Source organism: Candidozyma duobushaemuli, assembly GCF_002926085.2.
Source record: "Candidozyma duobushaemuli strain B09383 chromosome Unknown B_B09383, whole genome shotgun sequence".
Lineage (NCBI taxonomy): Eukaryota > Fungi > Ascomycota > Pichiomycetes > Serinales > Metschnikowiaceae > Candidozyma > Candidozyma duobushaemuli.
This window is the reverse complement of record NW_020289895.1, coordinates 3,094,181-3,118,655: the sequence shown is the minus strand read 5'-3', so window position 1 is coordinate 3,118,655 and position 24,475 is coordinate 3,094,181. Positions and strand designations below refer to the sequence as shown.

The 24,475-nt window shown below is 45.9% G+C and overlaps 13 protein-coding genes across 13 annotated transcripts; 9 read left to right on the top strand and 4 right to left on the bottom strand. All coding sequences in view use genetic code 12, as the record gives it.

Annotated features, from left to right (window-relative positions):
• Nucleotides 1–170: 170 nt before the first annotated feature.
• On the top strand, nt 171–2,402 carry RTS1 (protein phosphatase 2A regulatory subunit; the record flags this gene model as incomplete). Its single annotated transcript, XM_025481308.1, has 1 exon — nt 171–2,402. The coding sequence occupies one exon, from the start codon at nt 171–173 to the stop codon at nt 2,400–2,402; it is 2,232 nt and encodes a 743-aa protein (XP_025335608.1).
• Nucleotides 2,403–3,102: 700 nt separating this feature from the next.
• IMH3 (IMP dehydrogenase) lies at nt 3,103–4,820 on the top strand (the record flags this gene model as incomplete). Its single annotated transcript, XM_025481307.1, has 2 exons — nt 3,103–3,553; nt 3,706–4,820. 2 exons carry the CDS (start codon nt 3,103–3,105, stop codon nt 4,818–4,820), a joined length of 1,566 nt encoding a protein of 521 aa, XP_025335607.1.
• A 129-nt stretch (nt 4,821–4,949) lies between these two features.
• Nucleotides 4,950–5,480, top strand: SCP1 (Scp1p; the record flags this gene model as incomplete). Its single annotated transcript, XM_025481306.1, has 1 exon — nt 4,950–5,480. The coding sequence occupies one exon, from the start codon at nt 4,950–4,952 to the stop codon at nt 5,478–5,480; it is 531 nt and encodes a 176-aa protein (XP_025335606.1).
• A 580-nt stretch (nt 5,481–6,060) lies between these two features.
• On the top strand, nt 6,061–6,972 carry MAK16 (ribosome biosynthesis protein; the record flags this gene model as incomplete). The annotated part of the gene is made up of 1 exon (XM_025481305.1): nt 6,061–6,972. One exon carries the CDS (start codon nt 6,061–6,063, stop codon nt 6,970–6,972), a length of 912 nt encoding a protein of 303 aa, XP_025335605.1.
• Nucleotides 6,973–7,301: 329 nt separating this feature from the next.
• Nucleotides 7,302–8,645, top strand: CXQ87_002811 (RTA1 domain-containing protein; the record flags this gene model as incomplete). Its single annotated transcript, XM_025481304.1, has 1 exon — nt 7,302–8,645. One exon carries the CDS (start codon nt 7,302–7,304, stop codon nt 8,643–8,645), a length of 1,344 nt encoding a protein of 447 aa, XP_025335604.1.
• Nucleotides 8,646–11,737: 3,092 nt separating this feature from the next.
• On the top strand, nt 11,738–13,309 carry AVT1 (Avt1p; the record flags this gene model as incomplete). The annotated part of the gene is made up of 1 exon (XM_025481303.1): nt 11,738–13,309. One exon carries the CDS (start codon nt 11,738–11,740, stop codon nt 13,307–13,309), a length of 1,572 nt encoding a protein of 523 aa, XP_025335603.1.
• Nucleotides 13,310–13,447: 138 nt separating this feature from the next.
• CXQ87_002809 (uncharacterized protein) lies at nt 13,448–15,079 on the bottom strand (the record flags this gene model as incomplete). Its single annotated transcript, XM_025481302.1, has 1 exon — nt 13,448–15,079. The coding sequence occupies one exon, from the start codon at nt 15,077–15,079 to the stop codon at nt 13,448–13,450; it is 1,632 nt and encodes a 543-aa protein (XP_025335602.1).
• Nucleotides 15,080–15,110: 31 nt separating this feature from the next.
• Nucleotides 15,111–16,571, bottom strand: CXQ87_002808 (uncharacterized protein; the record flags this gene model as incomplete). Its single annotated transcript, XM_025481301.1, has 3 exons — nt 15,111–15,188; nt 15,223–15,556; nt 15,601–16,571. 3 exons carry the CDS (start codon nt 16,569–16,571, stop codon nt 15,111–15,113), a joined length of 1,383 nt encoding a protein of 460 aa, XP_025335601.1.
• A 2,191-nt stretch (nt 16,572–18,762) lies between these two features.
• GSP1 (Ran GTPase) lies at nt 18,763–19,410 on the top strand (the record flags this gene model as incomplete). The annotated part of the gene is made up of 1 exon (XM_025481300.1): nt 18,763–19,410. One exon carries the CDS (start codon nt 18,763–18,765, stop codon nt 19,408–19,410), a length of 648 nt encoding a protein of 215 aa, XP_025335600.1.
• A 97-nt stretch (nt 19,411–19,507) lies between these two features.
• Nucleotides 19,508–19,912, bottom strand: CXQ87_002806 (uncharacterized protein; the record flags this gene model as incomplete). The annotated part of the gene is made up of 1 exon (XM_025481299.1): nt 19,508–19,912. One exon carries the CDS (start codon nt 19,910–19,912, stop codon nt 19,508–19,510), a length of 405 nt encoding a protein of 134 aa, XP_025335599.1.
• Nucleotides 19,913–20,435: 523 nt separating this feature from the next.
• Nucleotides 20,436–21,050, top strand: ATP14 (F1F0 ATP synthase subunit h; the record flags this gene model as incomplete). The annotated part of the gene is made up of 2 exons (XM_025481298.1): nt 20,436–20,453; nt 20,751–21,050. The coding sequence occupies 2 exons, from the start codon at nt 20,436–20,438 to the stop codon at nt 21,048–21,050; spliced, it is 318 nt and encodes a 105-aa protein (XP_025335598.1).
• Nucleotides 21,051–21,384: 334 nt separating this feature from the next.
• Nucleotides 21,385–22,551, top strand: CXQ87_002804 (uncharacterized protein; the record flags this gene model as incomplete). Its single annotated transcript, XM_025481297.1, has 1 exon — nt 21,385–22,551. The coding sequence occupies one exon, from the start codon at nt 21,385–21,387 to the stop codon at nt 22,549–22,551; it is 1,167 nt and encodes a 388-aa protein (XP_025335597.1).
• Nucleotides 22,552–22,628: 77 nt separating this feature from the next.
• Nucleotides 22,629–23,763, bottom strand: CXQ87_002803 (uncharacterized protein; the record flags this gene model as incomplete). The annotated part of the gene is made up of 3 exons (XM_025481296.1): nt 22,629–22,631; nt 22,688–23,530; nt 23,557–23,763. 3 exons carry the CDS (start codon nt 23,761–23,763, stop codon nt 22,629–22,631), a joined length of 1,053 nt encoding a protein of 350 aa, XP_025335596.1.
• Nucleotides 23,764–24,475: the final 712 nt, after the last annotated feature.

Genomic DNA, 24,475 nt, shown 5'->3' with positions numbered 1-24,475 from the left:
AAATCCAGACCGCCAGAGTTTTCGCCCCCAGCAATTTTGCCATCGTCAAAACACCTTGCGTTTTTATATACTGTCCAATTCTCCTTGACGCCCGCCTAGGATCCCACCCCCTCGGTCCGGTTGTTTTCTCTCCACACCGCTAACAGAAACGCCGACCCCAACAGCCCATCATGATGAAGGGCTTTAAGAATCGCCTTACGAGGAGCAAGAACCAGTCCTCGAGAAAAAGCGACAAGAAGGAGAAGGAGAAGGACGCGGCGAGCAAAGACCTTTCCCGTAAGTCCCTGCTGTCGTCGCTATCCAACTCCAACAGCCACAAACCAACGAGCTCGTCGTCATCCATCAACTCCGCGGGTTCCAGCAGCCCCAAAAAGGATTTCCTGCCGGCCCCTGACGCCAGCCTGCCTCCTCCGTCGTCCAGAGTAAACCAGGGCGCTGTAGAGCAGTTCAGTGTATCTGCCGCTGGTCCCCTGTCCTCGCTCACACCGGGCGCTGCTGTGCTGCCTCTGACGCCGCCTCCTGCCGGTGCTCTGAGTCCGGAGTCTCCTAAGATTGTGATTAACGAGCCCGTTCAAACTAACCTTGCGAACACCACGCCGATAACCCCAACCCCCAGCTCCCCGATAGCCGGCAGCTCTTATGCCAGTATCCCCCACGATAACCGCTTGGCCAGTCACTCGCAGCAGACGCATCCCACGGCGTTGAATCCGAATATCAGCTCGCCCAACAGAGACTCCTTCGATATTGACCTTATTGTCACGCCTAAGAGACATAGCTCCCTGCGCTTCGAGCCCACGACAAGTGATAACCGTGAGATCGTGAAGCTTCCCAACTTCGACGAGGTGTCTCCTGAGGAGCAAATTTCACTTTTCATCCAAAAGGTTGATCAGTGTAATATTATTTTCGACTTCAGTGATCCCACCCACGATATCCGGGGCAAAGAGTTTAAGCGTGTCACTTTGCAGGAGTTGATACAATTTATCATTGGAAACCGCTTCAACTACACCGATGAGATGTACAAACACGTTATTGATATGTTCAAGAAGAACTTGTTCCGTCCGATTCCGCCCCCAGTCAATCCTGTGGGGGAAATCTACGATCCGGATGAAGATGAGCCTGTAAGTGAGCTTGCCTGGCCACACATGCAGCTGGTCTATGAATTCTTCTTGCGTTTTGTCGAGAGCCCTGACTTCCACCATCAAGTTGCTAAACAGTACATTGATCACGACTTTATCTTGCGAATCTTGGAACTCTTCGATAGTGAAGATCCTAGAGAGCGTGATTGTTTGAAAACTACTTTGCACAGAATCTACGGTAAGTTTTTGAGTTTGCGGTCGTTTATAAGAAAGTCCATCAACAACGTCTTTTTGCAATTTGTTTATGAGACGGAGAGATTCAATGGTATTGGGGAGCTTTTGGAGATTTTGGGCTCCATCATCAATGGTTTCGCTCTACCCTTGAAGGAGGAACACAAAATTTTCTTGATACGAGTCTTGATGCCCCTTCATAAGGTCAAATCCTTGTCCTTGTACCACCCCCAGTTAGCATACTGCATTGTTCAATTCTTGGAGAAAGATCCAACCCTCACCGAGGACGTGATCATGGGCTTATTAAAATTCTGGCCCAAGATCAACTCGCCCAAGGAAGTGATGTTCTTGAATGAGATTGAGGACATCTTCGAAGTTATGGACCCAACAGAGTTTACCAAAATCCAGATACCTCTCTGTGCCCAGTTGCTGAAGTGCATTTCATCTTCGCATTTCCAAGTGAGCGAGAAGGTGTTGAGTTTCTGGCAAAACGACTTCTTCTTGACCCTTGTTTCTGAGAACGCAGAGGTTGTTCTTCCAATCATATTCTCTGCGTTGTATGAATTGACCAACGCTACTCAGCCGGGAAGCGCTAATGGTCAGCTTCAACAGAAGCTTCTTGAGAATCCAAACTCCCTTACTGACGCCAATGGCAACCTTGTCGATACAGGCTTGATGCTCAATGAAAATTATGAGAACAATGGTCACGGTCACCAAATTCATGAGGGAAGTAACATGGAGGAGTCTCAGATGATCAACGACATGACAGATGAAGAGTACTACGATTCCTTCTCAACCCCACAGCAGAACATGGACATGGATGAATACGGAGCCATTCCTCCACATAACCTGGCCACCTCGAATTGGAACAAGACTATCCATCTGCTAGTGTTCAGTGCCTTGAAAGTGTTCATGGACCATAATCCTATACTATACGATCATTGCACGATGCTATACCATCAGTCGCTCGAGGAGCTGAGAGCTCGTGAAGAGAGCAGAAAAGAAGGCTGGAGAAGAATTGAAGAATACGTGAAGAACTGCAAGCAGAATGGCCAGCAGCCTGGCCCCAAAGACTCGCAGGTAAACGCTCATTGATTTGGTGAGATGACAGCATAAGCGTGCAACGCACATTTAACATTGCAAGGCGAACAACGAGAAAAAAAAAAAAAAAAAACTTTTGCAACAATTTTTTTTTTTTCTTACTTCGAACAACGTTCAATAATGTTCGTTATATGTATGTTGGCCACAGTTTGTAGAATACAAGATGATTCTAGCTATGCTGTGTGTTTGTTGGCTCCGGTTGGCAGGCAGGCAGTCTCGATCTCCGCTGAAGACAAGATATAAAACCGCTACACTGATATCTACAAAATTTAGAATTTCAACTAACAAGCAGGGCAATGCTGAGTCGAAGATTGTGTGTAGCAACGTCATTCTTGATCCTTGCAGGCTACAATGTATTACAATGTGTACTCTGCGTGCCTTGGCCTTGCTATAGAGGCTTATTCTTTTTCTTTTTTGAGGTCACCAAGGGACTAGTCGTCTGAGTTGAACTCCGGTAACTCCGCCCAAATGCAATGTCTCATATAATTTCCTTCTTATCTGACATAGATTAGAATCGTTAACCCTAGTGTCTCCGCGGTAGATGCGCGGTGCCTCATCGATTCTGTCGTTTTTTTTTTTTCAATTTTTTTACTAAGATTCGCAGTGGTGGTCCTCTATAAATAAGCAGCCTCATCCTCATCGGTCCTACTTTTTTTTTTTTTTTCTGGCAACACTCTGCCCATCGATCAACACAATGGTTTTGGACCACAAAAACGCTACCGCTCACTTGGCTTCTTACTCTAAAAAAGACGGCTTGGATGTCCAGACTTTGATCGATTCCGCTAACTTTGGTGGTTTGACCTACAATGACTTCTTGGTTTTACCAGGCTTGATCAACTTCCCTGCTTCTGAGGTGAAGTTGGAGTCTAAATTGACCAAGAAGATCACCATGAAGAGCCCCTTCTTGTCTTCCCCTATGGATACCGTCACTGAGGAGAACATGGCTATCCACATGGCTCTCTTGGGTGGTATCGGTATTATTCACCACAACTGCTCTGCCGATGAGCAGGCTGAGATGGTGAGAAAGGTGAAGAAGTTCGAGAACGGTTTCATCAACGACCCCATCGTTATTTCCCCAAATATCACCGTGCGTGACATCAGAAGATTGAAGGAGACCATTGGTTTCTCTTCTTTCCCAGTTACTGGTATGTTTCATTCCCCGCTCCTATGTGTTTCATGATGAACAAAAAATACTGTATAACTTTCGTTCTACCGAATAGCATCAAACGATGTTGGGGACAACCTATCTTTCCCCTGAGAAACACTCAAGTTCAAAAAATTTGTTACTAACATTCAGAAAACGGTAAGCCAGGCGCTAAGCTTTTGGGTATCATCACTTCTCGTGATGTTCAGTTCTTGGATGATGACACTATCAAGGCTGAGGAAATCATGACCAAGGAACTTGTGACCGCTCAGAAGGGTATCACCTTGACTGAGGGTAACAACATCTTGAGGACCTCGAAGAAGGGTAAGTTGCCTATCGTGGATGCTCAGGGTAACTTGGTTGCCTTGATCTCTTTGACTGACTTGCAGAAGAACCAGGACTACCCTGACGCTTCCAAGTCTTTCGACTCTAAGCAGTTGTTGTGTGGTGCCGCCGTTGGTACTATTCCAGCTGACAGAGAGAGATTGGACAAGTTGGTTGAAGCTGGCTTGGATGTGGTTGTGTTGGACTCTTCCAACGGTTCTTCTGTTTTCCAGTTGGACATGATTAAGTGGATCAAGGAGAAGCACCCACACTTGCAGGTCATTGCTGGTAACGTTGTCACCAGAGACCAGGCCGCTTTGTTGATTGAGGCTGGTGCTGATGGTTTGAGAATCGGTATGGGTTCTGGTTCCATCTGTATCACTCAGGAGGTCATGGCCTGTGGTAGACCACAGGGTACCGCTGTTTACAATGTCTGCGAGTTCGCTCACCAATTCGGTGTTCCATGTATCGCCGATGGTGGTATTGGTAACATTGGACACATCACCAAGGCTCTCGCTTTGGGTGCTGACTGTGTTATGATGGGTGGTTTGTTGGCTGGTACCTCCGAGACTCCAGGTGACTACTTCTACCGTGACGGTAAGAGATTGAAGACTTACAGAGGTATGGGTTCTATCGATGCCATGCAGTCTACTGACACCAACGCCAACGCCTCGACTTCTCGTTACTTCTCTGAAGCTGACAAAGTCTTGGTTGCTCAGGGTGTGTCTGGTTCCGTTGTTGACAAGGGTTCGATCACCAAGTTCATTCCTTACTTGTTCAACGGTTTGCAGCACTCTTTGCAAGACATTGGTGTCAATTCTGTCACTGACTTGAAAGAGAAGGTTTACGGTGGTGATGTAAGATTCGAGTTCAGAACCGCCTCGGCTCAATTGGAGGGTGGTGTTCACGGCTTGCACTCTTACGAGAAGAAGTTGCACAACTAAAGATGAGATAGTGTTTTCATAGCCTAAGTCGTCAAAAACTTTTGTATTTATATGGGTAAATTAGAACGATTCAGTCAGGTAAAATACGGCCAGTAGAGAGCGCGAACTCATGATGAGGTGTAGAATTCAATGAGTTACTACACTAGGAAAGAGCCTTCAGCGTCAGGGCAGAATGCCTCAACCAATTTGGATCAAGACTTGCATCTTAGTAGAGATGCCAAGTATAAGAAGTCCGAGGCCGAGGTGAAGCAATGGATATTCACCACCTTAAATGTCGCAGACGACAAGGTCCATGAATTTGAACAGCACAACCAGGATCTCATTGACATCCTTAAGGACGGAGAATATTTATGTAAGCTAGGTGATCTTGCCTATCCAGAAGGCCCAACCAAGAAGTACAAAAACCTGAGAATGCCATTTGTGCAAATGGAGAACATCCTGTTCTTCCTCAAGACTTGCGAATATCTCGAAGTGGCGCATGACGAGATCTTTCAGACAATTGACTTATTCGAGAGAAGTGATCCCTATCAAGTCATTATAACGTTGATAGCGTTTTCGAGGAGGGCGAACGAAGAGAACCCAAAGGTGTCTGTGATTGGACCCAAAGTCGTCCGTGTCAAGCCACAAGTACCCAAGAAGCCAATTGGCCTCAGAAGCTGATACTGAAGCAATTCTTTAAGTCAGATTGGGCTTTTGGCGTAGCATTGGTGGGTACCAAGTACGGGTACCCTTATCAGTCATCGCTAGGAGCGCTCGAGTCAAGTAGCTTTCAAAAAATGCTACAGGTTGTAGAGTGCCATATGAAGATTAATTATTCTGGGCAACTTCCATGTTGAGCTTTGTTGCTTAGAAGATTGGGTGCATAGATTTGCAGCCAACATAGGAATTGCCATTGGAGTCGAATCCAACGAGGAATAAGACTAAAGGTTAAATAACAAAGGAGGCGATTACTTTGCCACTTATTTTAGAAAATGAATTTTTTTTTTTTCAGACGACCATCCATCCACCTGGTGTGTTTACAAGTTGTATGTAGGCTCATCTCAGGATCTATCTTTTTTTTTTTTTTTTTTTTCTGGCTCAGCTCTTCGCATTATTTTAACAGAATCACCTATTGGTTCCACAGCTCATCCCCTTAATATACCTACGCCAACTATAGCTTTTTAGCTTTCAAAGAGATACCTTTAGTTTCTCAGGCTGCATCTTTTCACCCCTCGCATCAAATTTTTAATCAGCATCTATCATGTCATCAGACGAGCTCATCTGGGACGTGATCAATAACCAGTTTTGTGCCTTCAAGATCAAAACAGGCAAAGGTCAGGACTTTTGCAGAAATGAATACAATGTCACGGGTTTGTGTGAACGAGCCTCGTGCCCGTTGGCTAACTCAAGATACGCCACAGTGAAGAACGTGGAGGGTAAATTGTACCTCTACATGAAGACTGCTGAGAGAGCCCACATGCCCAAGAACCTTTGGGAAAGGGTCAGATTGCTGAAAAACTTCGCAAAAGCTATGGAGCAAATCGATGAGAACCTCATTTACTGGAACAAGTTCTTGATTAACAAGTGCAAACAGAGGTTGACCAGGTTGACCCAGGTCGCCATGACAGAAAGAAGACTTGCATTGACTGAAGAGGAGAGACACTACGTGGGAATCAAGCCAAAGATCAAGAGAAGAGAGGAAAACAGAGAAAGAAAGGCTTTGGCCGCTGCCAAGATCGAGAAGAATATCGAGAAGGAGTTGTTGGAGAGATTGAAGAGTGGTGCCTATGGCGACAAACCATTGAATGTGGACGAGAAGATATGGAGGAAAGTCCTCGGAAAGGTCGACGAGGTGGAAGACGAAGAGGAGTTTGATGAAGATGACGATGTCGTGTTGGAGAGTGGTGATGAGGACGACGGAGGAGAGGTTGAGTTTGTTGAGGACGATGGCGATGATGAGTTGGTTGACATGGAGGATCTTGAAAGATGGCTTGGCGACGGGTCCGCCAGCGAGTCCGAGGACGATGATGAAGAAGACGAAGACAAGGAAGACAAGGCTGACAGCTCCAACAAGCGTGCAGCACCACAGGAGAAGGCCGCCAAGAGAAGAAGACCTAAGGTGGAGATTGAGTACGAACAAGAAGACAACCTTCAAACCAACATTGCCGTTTGAGCACCCAGCATACCAAATTAATAGCATAAGACCAATGTACACTAGTCCATGGCTGTGATGTAGCAGGCCTCACGGGGTTCCCATACATGCAGCCAAATGGTTGCAAAATAGCCTACCCACTGTGCGGGACTCCATGGAGCGTGAAGAAAGAATCACCCCGCTATCCTCAAAAAAAATTGAATATATGGCGGTGGGGCGGTAATCCCCGATTCCACCGTTTCCGCCTCCGTATTTCATGTAGTCTCAATCTTGACCGCTTGCATGAGCACGTAACGTTTCTTGCAGTATATTGCCCCACTACAATCACTTTGATACTACCCCTATAGCTGATGAATTTCGAGAGTATCAGCTCGAGGCTACAGTGGACCCCTTCCAGCGGGTACCCAAGCTCGACCACCACTCTAAATTCTATTGCTACTGAAAACATTCCTGATTTGACTCACCTGCTTGCCAACGCTGTTTCTAGCTTGGTCACACAGACCTACCATCTTGATCTCATATCCTTATCTGAGGCAGCCAGAGGTGCACAAGCTTCTTTATCTGCCATCAGTGCCCAGCAGGTCTTGGCAACGGCTACAGAGGAGCTGGTTTTGGCTCAAGCTACCGAAGCGCTTTTTCACGCAACATGGAATTTGAAGGTGTTGAAGGACGAAAGAAACAACTACCACTATGAGCTCAACAGAGGCGGCAACATCTTCTTCTTTGTCATATTTTGCTTGGTCTTCGGATACACCACCGTTATGTTGATTTGGTCCCGGTACCATTGGTACAACATTACCTTCTTTTGTGGCTTCGCTTTGCAGGTATTAGGATTTTTGGGCAGAATTCTTGCATTCTCCGACACTGCCAACCTAGACTACTACTTGTTACAGTTTGTCTCACTCACGCTTTCTCCTGCCTTCATCATGGCAGGAGTGTACTTCCTATTTGCACAAGCAGTCATCCTATACGGAAGATCATACTCGGTTTTGAAACCAATGTGGTACTCATACTTTTTCATCACCACGGATTTCTTGTCTCTTGTTGTGCAAGGCGGAGGGGGTGGTGCAGCTTCAATGGCCACCAAAGAACAAAGAGATCCTTCTCCCGGCACATGGACAATGTTTGGAGGTATATTGTTTCAGGTCGTTGCCATGTCAATCTTCCTTATCTTCTGGTTTGAATTTCTACACCGCTTGTATTACAAAGATGCTTCCCAAATAGAGGTTGATCATCCCATGAAAAAATGGAATCTCACAAACACCTTCAGGTTTCTTTTCAACACAAGATCTGCTCGAGAATATAGAATGGCCTATTTGGAGCCTTTCTATAATCCAAAGTATAAGAATATCCGCGTCCGGCCTTTGGTGCCTTACCTTCCCCTAGCCATGACTACAGCAGTCATCACGATCTACATCAGATGTATTTATAGAGTTGTGGAATTGAAGCAGGGATTCAAGGGTTACCTCATTAAGCATGAAGTATTCCTCATGACGCTCGATGCCACAATGGTCGCCATTGCTGGGCTAATCTTCATTCCTTTCCATCCTGTCAACGTTTTTGGTAAAAAGAATGTTCTTAGATTGGCCACTATTAAGAGAAACAGAGATGAAGAAGACGAAGATATCAAAGAGGCGGGTGTCAACTCCGAGACCACTGAGTTCGAACGAAAAGTAGGGGAAGAATCATCGTGAACCGGGGAAAGGTCACACAAAGTAGATCATCACACTTCAAAGCTTGGATCACATCACATGAGGAAGATCTTTCGGTAAGTTTTTCAGATTCCCTCTCCTGCGACTTCTCATAATGACCTGCTCGGTACTCGTCTCATCAAAGACACCCCCAGATCGCATTCAAAGCTTCCACGTGTTCTATATAGAAAAGACCTATCAATTTTAATTACCTGAGCGAAGACAAATTGTAAAATGAGAAAAGTATATATTTATTCGACCAATTCAAATTGCGAAGGAATGTGCGTCTTTCGCATGAATTTTGGGAAAAGAAGTTGAACTTGTCAGTCTTTGAGAATCAAAATCATATCAGTGAAGGGTATAAATTGAAATTGATAAAGATCTAACCGTTTTTTTTTTTTTTTTGTTGTTGTCTTGATTCTTGAATTTTCCTATTGATCAGAACACAGATCATCATCATCCATCTCCTGGCGGAGTTTTTGGCCCTTCTCCTTGTAGAAGCTATAGATGTCCTCCACAAACAATGGATACAAAAGATCCTTAATCCCTTCATTTCTGGCGATTTCCAAAGCTCGATCATAAGGAATCCAAACCCCTTTTAAATTCATTGAGCCGTTTCGAATAACTCTTCTGCCCTTCTCCACCTTTAGGATTCCATCACGACGACCCCGAGACATTCCAGTGACATTGAGTAATTTTGTCCCGTTAACAAAATCATCTTTTCCTTTTCGAGAAACAACAATCCCATTTGCTTTCACTTGGTAGCACACGGATTTCTCTTCTTCCCAAAAAACAGTAGCCACTAAAGGTTTAATGATCTTCCTGCTCACACGAGAACTATTGGAGCTCACTTTAGTTAGAGAACTAGCTGACCTGAGAGAGGAAGCACTGTGAACATAATTTTGAGACTGATGATCGTAGTTTGATACTGGTGTTTCAGGTAATTGTTCTTGTGTAGGTCGTTTGGCAAAAGGTGTGCTTATAGCTGATGATTTCTCATCAGAGCTCCAAGGACTTTCTTGCTTCACCAGGTTGCAAACACTATTAGAAAAATAACCCTCACTATATGACTCGGGTATTGCATTGGTGAAATCGTATGTCTCAGGCTGAAACGGTGAACCAAGTTCCCCATTATTTGTTGGTGGTACAAAGGAGTTTTCCACTTGGAAATGTCTTATATCTGGAAACTGACTCATCAGCTTTTGAAACAAACTTTCGAAGACCATAGGTTCTCTCGGAATAAAATTCTTAAGGTCTTAGTGGTCCTATGAAACTAAATGGACAATCTCAAAAATTGCAGACTTGCTCAAGTTTTAGCTAGCGAGGGCCGTCTTTATATTCCCAGTGACGATGGAATAAACTGATATAGCAGGAGGAAGAAAAAAGAAAAAAAAGGAAACCCGGCCACGACGATATTTTATAGGTCCCTAACGGGATACATCGGATGCACAAAAGAGGCATCGCTCTATAAAAGTCATGTGTCATGGGATATGAAGCCTGTGGTCCCAGACCATAAGAAAGAACAATCCCAGTAAACAATGATTCTAGGCACGGTGTTAAAGATCGACACACCACTAACGAGATCAATGGATGGGGCTGTGATCGAGCGACAACGCATGCGGGAGGTGCATCTATAGAGATGTGAAGGAGGCCTAGTAGAAGGACAGAGGTCCACAATGAAGAGTGATCCATGGAAAGGAAAAACTAAGGCATACCAACCTTTACTGCCAATCTTATCCAATGAAGTAGAGTGACAAGATCATGCTAGTATCATGTGGACAATTCCCAGATCACCATCTCCGGAAACTATAAAACAGTGAGCGATGTAGAATGAAAGAAGTATGCTTGAATCTAGCCGGCCAGGCCTTCACTGAGCATCTGATATTCCTTTCCGTCCAATGAGTGCTTTAAGCCTGGGGTAGGTACATATCATGGCGCATATTCGAAACCAGGAAGCAACCTTCGGCGGCGGAAACTCGCCGCTCAAATAATATTTGAAAAGAAGACAACGAAGTAGCAAAAAGCATATCTTCACCCGTGTGTTGAAGTAATCAACACTGAAAATCTATCTCCTGAAGAAGGTCAAAAGAGAAAACAGTCAAAAAAGAAAACAGTCAAGAAACAAAACAGTCAAAGAAGAAAACCAGTACGGGAGCTTTTACTTCTATAAGCTTGATTTGATTTTATTAATTTCGATTCATGGATAAAAAACTAAATTTTACAACACTATGGATAAAACAGTTTGAAAAATGAATCATTAATTTTGAATCTGGAAATAAAAACAGTCACAATGAACGAGGCACATGAAGTTGACAATTAAAGCAATAAAAACAGGTCTTGCTTGGGCTTCTAGATTCCCGGACTTGGAAGTCTTTGAAAGGCAGTACTCCAACTTTGCAAAATATCACTGTGCGTTCATCGAATAATAAAATGAGGGTGGCATTGCTTCCTATAGAGATTTGCGATTGAGGATGTGACCTTCGGTACATGTACAGAGAAAGAAAGAGGATTCACGTAACAGACAATGAAAGAGGCGCTTCCGATAAGTACATGGTCTCTACGTGAATAAGTGGGGGAGGACAACACACGGCGAAGGAGAGAATAATTGTAAAAGAGGAGGTCGGGCGTCAAATATTTCAGACTATCTCATTGGTCGGGGATGCCACAAATTATTTCCTTCTGTAGAGTATTAACCATAAAGTTATCTCTCGAACAAGGATAGACCTAGCTTGTACGTTGTTCAGAGTACTTGCAGCGGCCGAATATACCGTCGCAATAGAGGTCTGGATGAGGATGATCAAGATTGAAACACAAACACAAACTATTCTTTCAAAGCTTGAGAGTGAGATACGACCGTAATCATCTGATTCTTCGGTGCATTTGCATAACAAGGGTTCTGATGTGCGCGACATACTATTGATGTACCCATTTTTCCCCGAATCTCATCAGTCATTAACCTGAACAGTCATTTCGACCGTAAGATCATCAAAAATCGTCGGAGGAAATACCATATTCTTTCGCAAAGCCGTTATCTCTCGGTGTTGTCCATTTGAGGAGCTGCTATTGCTGCATCTATTGTTGCGATAAGAGCCGAAATGTCATCGCCAGCTCCCATTCAAAAACCACGAAGGCGTTCGTTTCTAGATCATGGTGGTGCAAACTCGATCAATAACTTTGCATCTTCCTACACGCGTGCCCAGTCCTACGCTGGTCTGTCTTTGTTCGAGGACACTGACCTTCAAGAAGATTTATCCCCTTGCCTGTCTCCAGCACCCCCACCTGATCAATTGGAGTCAGCCATAGGCCTGGGCGGCCATCGGTCAAACAGGACCAGCCAGGGTTATGACCGCATTGATACGTTTGATTTTCCTCGAGGTGATGAGACCACTCCCTTGAATCATAGAGAATCGAGCGTTAGGAGCAGCACTTCAGGCAGCGTCTTTTCATTGCCAGATGGAAACTCCACTGGACCTCAAACTGTTTTTAATTCTGTCAACACACTTATGGGGATTGCGGTATTTTCGCTTTCATTCGGATTCAGGCTTTCGGGATGGGTTCTCGGCCTGATAATCCTCGTTGCTTGCGCAGCCACTACAAATGTTACAGCCAAGGTTCTCGGTGCCGTCTTGAACCGGAATCCTCAACTTCTGACTTACAGTGACATTGCTTACCTATACGGAGGGAGCCGCATGCAGCTTTTTGCAACTATAACATTCACTTTGGATTTGACTGGTGCCGCCCTTTCGTTAATATTGTTGTTTGCCGATTCATTTCATCTCCTTTTACCGGATGTTGATGCACGTGTTTTCAAGGTGATCATTGTGTTGATTACTCTCTTTATGAGCTTCATGCCGCTCACAGTGTTGTCGATGGTTAGTTTGACTGGTATTATGAGCACCATGAGCATTCTCGTCCTTGCCATCATCAGTGGTCTTATTGTGAAAAAAGGGGAGGAAGGCTCTCTCTTGGATCCATCATCCACTAGCCTCTGGCCAAGTTCATTGTTGGAGGTCTTGCTAAGTATTGGTATATTCATGGCTCCGTGGGGTGGACATCCAGTTTTTCCCGAACTTTATAAAGACATGAGACATCCAAAGAAGTACAACAGTTGCTGCAACATCACTTTTTTGTCTTGCTTGAACATGGACTTTTTGGTCGCTGTCGTGGGCTACCTCATGTTTGGCAACAAGGTTAAAGATTCTCTAACAAAGAGCTTGATGGGCAACACAAGCCTACCGTCCTTCATCAACCCATTGCTTTGCGTATTCTTGGGATTACTCCCAATATCAAAATTATCACTTGTGGTTCGTCCAATCATCTCTGTCTACGAGAAGCATTTCCACATGAATGATTCTAGCGTGTTAACATACAAGGACGGTAAGAGATACCACCCTATCACCATAAAGAAGGTGTTGGCTAGAATACTATTCTTGGGACTACTCTTCATACTGTCTTTGGTATTCACATCATTCGGAAAAGTCGTGGCGTTTTTGGGAAGTGCAATCTGCTGCACAATCTGCATCAGTTTACCCTTGATGTTTTACCTTAAATTCTTTGCCGACGAGTTGTCAGGTGCGCAAAAGATCTTTATACGGGTTGGCATTGTTATAGGATTTGCAGGAGCAATCCTTGGAACATACGCATCCTTCGTTTATGAGACGACTTGATGATGGTCGGCCCGCCTTGTTTCAAGGCTCAGGACACACCAACTTACAGCCTACAGACAGTACGTATCATCGTAGAGTGTGAACAGTCTCGACCTCGCTCACATCAATATTTATTATATTTAATTTTTGCAATTGAACCTAATTGTCAATGTTTTTGTTCTCAGTTTCATTTTTGCGAGCACCCTTTTTTTGTGTCCGCTTCGACAGGTACTCTCTCATTTCTTCAGGTGTAACATCATTAGCTAAGATGCTTGTTGCATAAATAAAATTGTCATGTTGCGACTTCGCCAAGTACTGAGCCATAACTTGGGAGCCCGAGAATGAGGAATGGCTGCGATTGGCCGAAGGCATCGTACTTCCAGAGTACGAATTGTGATGGACAAGTTGCGGCATCGAGCCATTCATGGAGCCACCATAAAAGCTGTTCGACCTTGAAGAGCCTGGAATGGACGGTGGATGATAAGGGCCCATATACATTGGCTGAGGCATGGGGCTGAATGCTGGAGGGTGGTAGCCCAGGTAATTTCTGTGGCTGGAATTGAGGGACAAGGTCGAAGAGTTTTTTGATGCATACCAATGCTGCTGCGAGTAAGCATCACTATGGTCGCGATAGCCTGATTTGCTAAAGCGCCTTTGCTTGGGAGGCGTGATGTTTTTGTTAGAAGATGTCGTCACATCCGATCCGATAATGATCGATATGTCATCGTCATCTTCGTCATCGTCTTCTTCATTTGCATCCGCCACACCATTGTTGTCTTTTTCGCTGGCGCCATCAGGCTTTGTCTCAGACTTTAAGCCTCCATTTACGCCGTTGCTTGCTGCAGGCTCTGGCTGGGATGCCACAACGTCTTTGGCGAGACCTTCGGGTTCGTCATCAGAATCCACAGATGCTGCAGACTTTCTTGGAGGAGATGTACTAATACCAAAAACCATTGCTGCCTCCTCTGTGATCAATGAGTCGTCTTCAACCGACGGTTTCTCTTTCAGTGTCAATGGACTTCCTTCGCGTGATTCCCTCTCATGCCCATTCTCTGTTCTTGAAAGATCAAATTCACTTGGGTTGAAATACTCGAAGCTAGTGTTCTTTTTCTTGAAGCTGAATTTTGGTGGATTACCGCATCTGTCCTTACCAAAACTGATCTTGAAATTCTTATACTTCTCATAGAATTCCCCGTTGTCACCAACGATTGCCTTGATCTTGGTAACATTGTGCGTTTCCATCAACTCGACAAGACGAATCGCATTTGTTATATTCGTGAAGTTGATGAAACCGCAGTCCTTATTGTGGTAAAAGTTAATTTGCTCCAAATCACCAAAGTTCGAGAAATCTTGGCGCAATGTCTGCTCATCAGGAAGCTGAAGCAGTTCATCAGATCCGCTCTTTGCGCCCTTTACACCGATATAGACGTTACGAGAAGCGCCAGCTGTAACAGCCAAAGAAATATCTCTGCTTACGGGACCAGAATGATTCTTGCCCCAACTGACTTTAACATCGTTCCCATGAATGATCAATTGGTGTAACACTTGGTGATTAAGGTAGAATTTGAGAGCAACAGCGGGATCAACAAAGGTGATGAAACACATGCGCTTTGCTTTGATGAAGTTGATGCTTTCCACGAGACCACCTGCCCTAACGTTATTAGCAATCTCTTCAATCTGAGTATATGGGTGCAAATTACCCAAGAATATCGTTCTATTGCCCACATTGAATGGATCTGGGTTGTACTGATAAGGATGAACGTGGTTCACAGGAAGAGAGTTTGGCGGCATGGGTGGGGATACATGGGGTGAGCCAGTTGCATCAGCGTATCGGAAATGTTAGGAGCATACGGATAGTGATGTTTCCCGTTGAGGTGACTAGGCAGTAGAGGTACTCCTGCTGGCGAAGGGGTGTGACTATCCACCGCGCTGACACTTTCCAATGAGGCACTGTCATCTTTACCGACAATTACCCCCTCAACAACAGAGCCCAAATTGGGTTCATCCTTGCTGAGCTCAGTCTCAGTTGTCAAGACAGGGACCATGTTATCCGATGAGTGCTGAGGGCTTGATAGAGGACTCACAACAGCTGGGTTATCGATATCGGTGAATCCCTCTGCGGGCGACTCTTCATGCTCGGGAATGTTTTGGATCATGCTATTGAGGGGACGCTTACCGACCTTAGGAGAGGACGACAAAGACGCTTGTGAGCCATTTGTTGGGGCCTGGGGAAATGAGACGTCAGCGAGTGAGGCGATGGTTGTAGTTCTGTGCGGTCGCAACGGTCACGGTGGAATTTGACGAGTAAGCACTTTGTGGCCATCTTTTCGGAACCGCCAAGATCAAGTTGGCGAGCATGGTCACGGCGGACCTGCTTAGAGTAATGTTCGTAGACCTTGATAGCAGCATCAATAGACGTGAAGTGGACAAGAAGCTTGACGGTAAGATTTGGTTCGCTTGTGGAAGACTTGAAATCTTCAATAACGCCAAACTTAGCGCACTGGGCGCGGAACTTCTCTTTGGTAGGAACGAAAAGATCAGGCGACGCAGTTTCGAACTTAATGGTGATGCATCGTGTAGCGTTGTACTCCAAAATGTAGTTGAGTGTCTTAAGCTTGATGAAATCCTGCTTGGAAAGATTGTTCAGACCCACCGGGGGCTGCGCGTTGAGGGACATGGAAGAGCAAGGTTCGTTGAGCAGAAGCTTCATGTACTTGGAACCCTTGAGACGTTCCTTGAGAGAGCGCAAGTTTTGGGTGCTTTTCGTGTACTTGTGGAAGAAAGCCACGGAGACCTTGGTGTTGACGAAGGAGATGTAGCAAGTCTTGACCTCCTCCACGTCTTTAATGTGAGCAGGGGGAGTCGACACAAACATCTTACAGTACTCGATAGGACCGTGGTCGATCTCGGACAAGAGCTCGTTGAGCGAGAGGTCGGCGCTAAGGTTTTTGAGGATCACCGTGCGAGAAAGATTGAGGTGGTCCAAGCCCAGCTTTGCGTGGGGGTGGGTCAAGTAGGGCACGATGGGCAGCAGCAGCAGTTGCATATTCCGCTGGTGGTAGGCGTGCTGGCCCTGGGGCAGCTGAGGCTGGGACGGGAAGTAGGACAGGCGACCGATATAAGGGGGTGTCTGAAGCAAATTCGCTGGAAGCATCAGCAGGTAGTAAGGGCTTTCAGGCGGGTAGGAAAGGCCGTGTTGTAGATGGGCGGCTGGCAGCAGGACGTAGCCCTGGAACGGGGAGCTTTGTAGGTTTGGGTCTGAGTAGAGGTAGCCCGAGTACATAGCGAGTGTTCTTTTGTTTTGGAAATTAAAAAAAAAAAAGGGCGTTTAGCGACGGTGGGGGTTAACAGCGGCAGTCGGGGTGCCTTTGCTAGGATAAGTGTTTGTTTGCGGTGGTTGTGGGCGGTGCAAGGGGACGGGTTGCTTTTTTTAGTAGTTGTAGGGAGTTATGTATTTTCGAGGTTGGCGATCTCAGAAAAAGTGGTGAGAACGGGCCAATGTGGAGAACGGCGAGCCAGAACGAGGGAGGACGAGCGGGAGGCACGAGGCGAGTTGAAAAAAAAAAAAAAAAAAAATAAATTAAATAGATATCGCCAGCAGTCAGTAGATCTGATGAAAAAAACGAACTTTCTCCAGAAAACGAAAAGAACGGTGAATGTTGATGGGTATGAGCCGCGTCGAGCAAGGAAAAACCCAGCACCGACTGGGAAAAAGCGGCGGCCCTGGCACCAGTGTGCAGCGGAAGATGCAGCACCGGGCCCGCACGGGAGACAGGCGCTGGGCAGAAAGGGTGTCTCAGGCCCAACTCGGCGCGCAGCTCGAGGCACCGTGTATGCTTGCTGAAGCACCAGGCTGAGGACGGCTTTAGGGAGGCGGTAGAGGCAGAGGTGGAGGGGCAAGACGTTGCAAAAGAGAGTTGGCTGGCGGCGGCTGGCGGTGACGCTGGTGCCGGTTTAGCGGCTGTTTTAGCAGAATTGGCGGTGGTGGCAGCTACAATATGGGACTGGAGGAAACTTTGGGCGGTGGGGCCTCAGGCGATGGCTGGGCGGTTGCGAACGGTGGTCCAGTACGGCTGGGCTCAGGCGGGCCAGGGGTGCTAGGATCTTCTGTCGCGTGGGCTGGCGCCTGCAAACGGATAATTGGGCGGACGTGGAAGGAATTAGGTTTTGGGGTGTCTGGGTTTGTCGGGGTGTGGTGAACGGAAGTTTTGTAGAGCTTTGTGGAGACCTTGTGGACGGTTCTTGGGAGGTTTAAAGAGGGTATGTGGTGAGGCCCTGGTGGGTCGAGAAGTGGCCCGTGGACCACGCACTGTGTTGGCCCAGGTGGACACAAAACAACCACTGCTTCAGTCGACGGACATATAACCCCGGTTTCCGTCGATTCGCTGACATTATTTTTCCAAATCCAATATTCAGATCGCCTCGGTGGCTGGCCATGGTGCCTGGTGGGTTGGCTGCGAAAAAGTAAGCCACAGGCTGGGGCCGCAAACCGTCCTGCGGGAACATCCAATCGGGAGATAGGGGCAAACCCGCAGGGTGCCCTGTTTGGCAGCCACAAGCGGCCATCAATAAAATGAACCAATTTCTTCCGAGACTTTTTGTTTGGATATTTAACTCGATGTCGTTGGAATTCTACATTTTTCAAAAAGCACCCCTGCCGAAGGGGCTGTCCGCGTGGTTCAAGGAGTTCCCAGCATTCCACGCCAGGCAGCTCGCTTTGCAACAATGGCCATGGTCGGACGAGGTGAAGCCACTGGTTCTTCCAGCGTCGTGATTCTTGACGAGTTAGGCACGACTGGAGCGTGCGACGTGCCGGTTTTTTTTTTTCTTCTGTGAAATTGGTGTTTCCAGCAATCCACGCACGGCTGCCTATTTGACCAATTCTTTACTCCCAGGCCAAGGCCTCTGTGGCCGGATTGCAAACGAACGATAATTGCGAAAAACGTGCGTGGAAAGGTGCCTGGAGCCGCACTCTGCCCACCCTGCCAGATCAGGCAATAGTCTTGATATTCATACCGAACCTTGGGGACCCCACTCCGCACTGGCCTACCAACGAAACCCACCACCCACTAGTCGTAAACTACGAGATCGGTGCTGGGTGGGTCAGAAATAGCAACGGGATCCGCCAGATCAAGTCACGTGACCAGTAACACGTGACGAAGATTGTCATTTCGGTCAACTTGACCGTGTCTGTCTAGCGGAGCAGAGATTCTCATCTTGTTTTCTCTTCCCTCAATTTCTACCTTGGTCTATTTCTTGTCTGCCACCCCTCGAGGCTCTCGCATCGTCATCACCACCATCCAATCGACTCCTCTTTAAGGTGGAAGAGAGCGCAGCCTGCAGGTCATCGCACACAGGTTTTTTCGACCCTGTTCCCTTGTTTTCTTTCTCTTTTCTCTTCTTCCCACTCGATTCTCTTCACGAAACGGATCAATCCATCCTCGCGCTCGTCAGAATCACATCATCCAGATAAAATGGCTACTCAAGAGGTCCCCACTTTCAAGTTGGTGCTCGTCGGTGACGGTGGTACTGGTAAAACCACCTTCGTCAAGAGACACTTGACCGGTGAGTTTGAGAAAAAGTACATTGCTACCTTGGGTGTCGAAGTCCACCCATTGGGCTTCCACACCAACTACGGTGAGTTGAAGTTCGACGTGTGGGACACTGCGGGTCAGGAAAAGTTCGGTGGCTTGAGAGACGGTTACTACATCAACGGCCAGTGTGGTATCATCATGTTTGACGTTACCTCTAGAATCACCTATAAGAACGTTCCAAACTGGCACAGAGACTTGGTCAGAGTCTGTGAGAACATCCCAATCGTCTTGTGTGGTAACAAGGTCGATGTCAAGGAGCGTAAGGTGAAGGCCAGAACCATCACCTTCCACAGAAAGAAGAACTTGCAGTACTACGACATCTCCGCCAAGTCCAACTACAACTTCGAGAAGCCTTTCCTTTGGTTGGCCAGAAAGTTGGTTGGTAACCCTCAATTGGAGTTCGTCGCCTCCCCAGCCTTGGCTCCTCCTGAGGTCCAGGTTGACGCCGACTTGATGCAGAAATACCAGCAGGAGATGGAGCAGGCCACTGCCTTGCCATTGCCTGATGAGGATGATGCCGACTTGTAAGTATAGCCGCAGCCTTAATAAACGTCGGTCCAGTATTGTTACAAAAGTAATGGCCCAGTGCCGTGTGTGTGTAAGATTTATGAAAAATAGACAGATTCTATAAACTGGGTGCTTCCCGTGCCATGTGCACTGCAATAGCCTTTTGATCTTCTTCAGCGTATCGAAGAACTGATGGTGGTAATGTCTCTCCTGCTGGCACTGGCGGAGGCGGAAGACACAAAGGTTCATCTTCCTCTATAGGTTTGCCGGTTCTTTCCAGTTCTTCTTTTCGAAGTTTGTACTTTATGAAGTTCGCTCGTGAAGGCATCCTGCTGTATATATAATCTAGATCGATATCGTATTGGTTTTCACTGAGATCCCAGATGCCTAGCTGCTTGGCCTTCTCTTCATAATATGCACAGTATTTCTTGATGTGTGTCTTTCCTTGTAGATGTGATTTTCTGACACTCATAGTGTCATGCGTAAGATAAATCTTACAATAGTCACAATAGTATTTTGGCATGTTGTTGGTGTATTAATGATGATGCTGTAGTTACTGGGGTTGTTTGAATAGGACTCAAATGCAGGCACGATGGTTGCAAAATTGAAATCGATCAACCTAACACAATGAATGAACACTTTTATGCGATACCAAAATCAGACCAATCAAGACTTTAAGTCTGTGAATGTTTGAGCCTTTTTTCTGTAAATAATTGTGCCACTGCTTATACATTATTCATGCTGCTTAGGGGTGACTACCTCGCCTACAGAAGAGCTCATGACTCGCCAGCTACACAGTTCCATAGCTTGATTTGGCTTTTGGTATACCACGCTTTTTAGTTTAAATCAAAGCACTTTGAATACCTTTGATGGTTTCTTTCCAGTATTTAGTCACGTGCCCGACTTTGCCATACTCGACCAATAAAATTCACGGCACATCTTTTGAGGCCTTTCGGTGCGCACACGTACCCGAGACTCGGTGAAGATTGAGTAGTACTTTCAAGCCAAACGCACTTAGAACTCGTATACAACTAGCATATATCACCATGTTCAAGCAATCGATCGTATGTTTATTCAGATTGACCATTCAAAATTGCAGGAGACTTTATTTCGAACCGCTAATTCCGGACAATTCGTTGACATTTTCCAATATTCAGAACATAGAATTTTCCGACACCATGGCCAATCCATCCCCGCTACAAAGATTAGAGAAAGCAAATCCGTGTTCACAGAACAATTTCCACTCAATTCCCATTCCGAAAGCTCCGCATTTGGCTGGTCATCTCGGTTCTTCACCATAGTTTTTCGATGACCCGAACATCAACACTTCTCCAAGTTTCGAATCATGTACTAACATTTAGCGTGCTGTGTCTTCCAGAAGATTGTTGTCTGTTACCCCAAGAGCTCACAATGCTGTGAGCGAGTTGTACATTCAGCAGATCAAGCAGTTCAAGCCCACTCCTGTGAATGCTGACTCTGAGGGTATCAAGCACTTTCAGTTGCCAAGCAAGCCATCGATTCCTTCTGACGAGGTTTCTGCTGACGCTGTGAACGCTTACGAGTCTTCTGAGGTCGAGACCGAGTCTGCTCCTGCTGCTGGTTCTGTTCCAGCTGGTGAGGAGGACTGGTTCGTGTTCCCAGAGGAGGGAGAACACCACTAAGCATAGCAAGGCGGCTTCGGCGGCATTGTGGCCATATGTTCTTACGAATAAAACTAGTTTCATGAATAGAGTTCACTCACTAGCTTGCTCAGGCGATGCCAGACGGAGCGAGTTTTTGTCTCGGCATCAATAAACAAAAGATGAAAACCATTGTAGAATTGAAGGGAAGCCCTTTTAATAAACGCTTCAGCCGAACGATGGCTAGCTATCATTTTGCATGGTTGTGAAACAATCGTTAGGTATGGTTGCAAATCGCATCGAAAAAAGCTATGGGGAAGTGAGTATCAAAACAATAACATCATCAGTGTTAGTACAACCAGTCCTTTTTAATTTTATGTCCGAAGCACGAAACATCGAGCCGATTGAGAGTGCCTCAGAGCTCCTCAATACAACACTTCGCTCGAAAGGTTATATCAAAGAGACACTCAGATTCCCCAGTATAGATTGGAATGATCTCATCCGAGACCAACCTGACCGCAAAGCCCTCCGTAATCTTGAGGTCACGGACACCATTTTTGACAATGACAAAAACATCATCAACATTATTTATTCACTTCTTAGAGCAATTGACCGACACAATGATCAGCAGAAAGCGTTGTACCACAGTTTAAGTGTGAAGAACAAGACAATCGAGGAACTTGAGAAGAAGGTGGAACATCTAGAATCTGTCAATAAGACGCAAGAGAAAAAACTTGACCGGTTGGTGCTGGTGGATCAGACGCTAGCAGAGAAACGTAACACTGAGTTGATGAGGACGATAAGGAAACAGAGTACCGAGTTGGCTCGTCTCAAAAGCTGGACTGGCGAGATTCAAACAAAATATGACATTGAGGTGAGGAAGAGAAATATCGAGATTTCACAACTTAAAGATAAGGTGTTGGATCTGAGGGATTTATCCTACCGCTTATCGTATGGAAGAGCTGCACCATCGTCGACCAGAGCCCTACGGGAGATCAACCCAAGCGTTCTTCACAACAACATACACACGATTGACAATGACGTGCTACCGAATAGTGAACCCGATCAAAACCAAGCAAACGCTCTCAAATCTGAATATGACGAAATGACGAACCAACTCTCAGAGCTAAGCGAAAACTTGATCAAAGAAAACTCTAAGTATGCTCATTTCGTCGAAGAGCTTAATACCTACTTTGACAAGCTCAACCTCCAATTATCAACACTGAACTACAAGAATCTACCGAATGAGCATCTCGTCAATCCCTCGGACGAGATTGACTTGGCTCGTATCCTCGAGGCTACAAACACTGAAGTTGATCCATTTGATCATGTATCAAGCCCCTTGTTGTCGAACGTATACAAGAACAACCACTACGTTTCCGCTTTAGTCGAGTTAGCAGTCACAGGTGGTCGCCTGTCCAAAAAGAACGAGGAGGACGAGATCGAAAGATTAAGAATTGAAAATGCACAGTTGTATGAGAACTTGGACGAAGCAGTGCAAACACTTGAAAGATGGCAAAAATATGCGCCAGAAAAGAGCTGAATCATTCATCCTGTTTAGAAATAGACTCCAGCTGGTGCATCCCCTTCGTATGTTCACAGAGATCTGCCATGGTCTCTTCACTGGATATGTAAAGCTCGTCAGGCTCATGAAACTCTAAGCTATCATGGTATAGTACTTCGTCGGATTCGGTAGACTCATGGTTGAGAAAATTGCTCTCCAAAGTCACGCATGAGATCGGAAAATCTCTTACCATCTGATACTTCGAGGTCTCGTCAGATCTATATTTGAGTTGAACTATGCCTGTGGCTTTGTCATGATGCAAGTATGTTCTGAAGAGGGCACCAGAGCACCATATATGCGGATAGTTAGGGTCCTCTAATTCCAAAACTTCAGGCTCAATTGTAGGACAGGGTGAGATAAGACCAGCTTCCTTGAGATCTCTTTCTGTGCTGATCTGTCTATCCAATGCAGCTCGGTATGACAAGTCTGAGGTTCGTTGGTAGGAGGATCTATGGCAAGAATGATACAAGCTTGACCTGTCGTCGACATTATCCATGACTTGATTCTTCACAAAGAATTTTACCACCTTCAAAATCTGCCCCGGTTCCAAGGACTCGAACTCGAGGTTACGTTTTGTCCCAGTGAAGGGAGTCTTCACTATCACCATACTTCCCACCTTGATGACGCCAGAAGAGTGCTGGTCTCTTATTTCCGTGACAGCTTTTGGCCCGTTGAGCACCTCCTGAGCCATATTCTGAACAACAAGCGAGCGGTCGTATAATGAAAAGTAATGGGCATAGACGCTTCTTGCGTTCTTGTCAATTTGGTTCAGAGTCGAAATGCTGCAGCCACAATAATTGACGAGCTTGATCGCCGAAAGTCGATCAACCCTTCTGCCCGTAAGATTCATTCTCTCATATCTTTGTTCATCATCTCCAAGCCCATCAGTCTGTCTATCGAAACTCTCCAACTCAATGGGGTCGAACTCGAGAACAGTCAGGCCCAAATCGGGCTCCTGCTCGAGGGGGTTTCGTGCTGGCCGACCTCATCCGTTGTCTCTGAAAACTCCTTCAGTGACTGTTTCTTCCCATTGAGTGCCAATTCGAGATCTCTAAAGTCGATTTCAGACTGATCTGATCTGAGACGGACGACACAGCACTTGACAACAACAACGGCAACAAGGAAAAAAACAAAAACGACAGCACTAGCAGTCCCAGCTACAGCAATTCCAACGGCACTGGAAAGCTTCATCTTCTGACTGTGGAAAGCTGGATATTAACCATCGGCATGATGCGGGTCTATATATGGTGGCTGCGAAAAGCCCTATGATCCGCCAGGAGGCGTATATGAAACTAGGTGAGACATGAGGCCTATACGGCAGCGCAAAGGGGTTGATTTTGAAACAACCCTCATTTCATGCTCCGTTTATTGTTATTTCGATTCGGGTTGCCAAGCATTATTGTTTCTGATCATTGGTCGTTGCAATGGTGGAGAATAAAAAGACTGGTGGGTTCCAGGTAGATGCGGCTCATCGCTGGCCGAGTATACATAAACAGTGCACAAAACAGGAGGAGCCGGTTGGTTTATTATATAGCTTTGAAGAGAGGTATACAGCTTTGAAGAGGAAAGTGGCTGAAGTAATTGGTCATATGGGATTTTAGGATTGCCACATGTGTGTGAATTGATGTGACAGTTCGCTTTGCTTGTTCGACCGCGACAGCTAAAGCAGATTCAGAGAGACTTCACCACTTGAAGTTTGTGGAATTCATTAATTCTCCAGCTGCAATATTACAGTCTAGACGACGAACATAGCTTTGAGGCTCTAAAAGAGATCTTATGACTCAGATCAATTATTACATGAAAAAACCATGGAGAATCTCAAAAAGTCTCGACAATTCTGTCTGAAATTCTAAAATTTCAGTCTATTCCCCAGAAGGGATGCCTTTATATCCTACTAAAACAT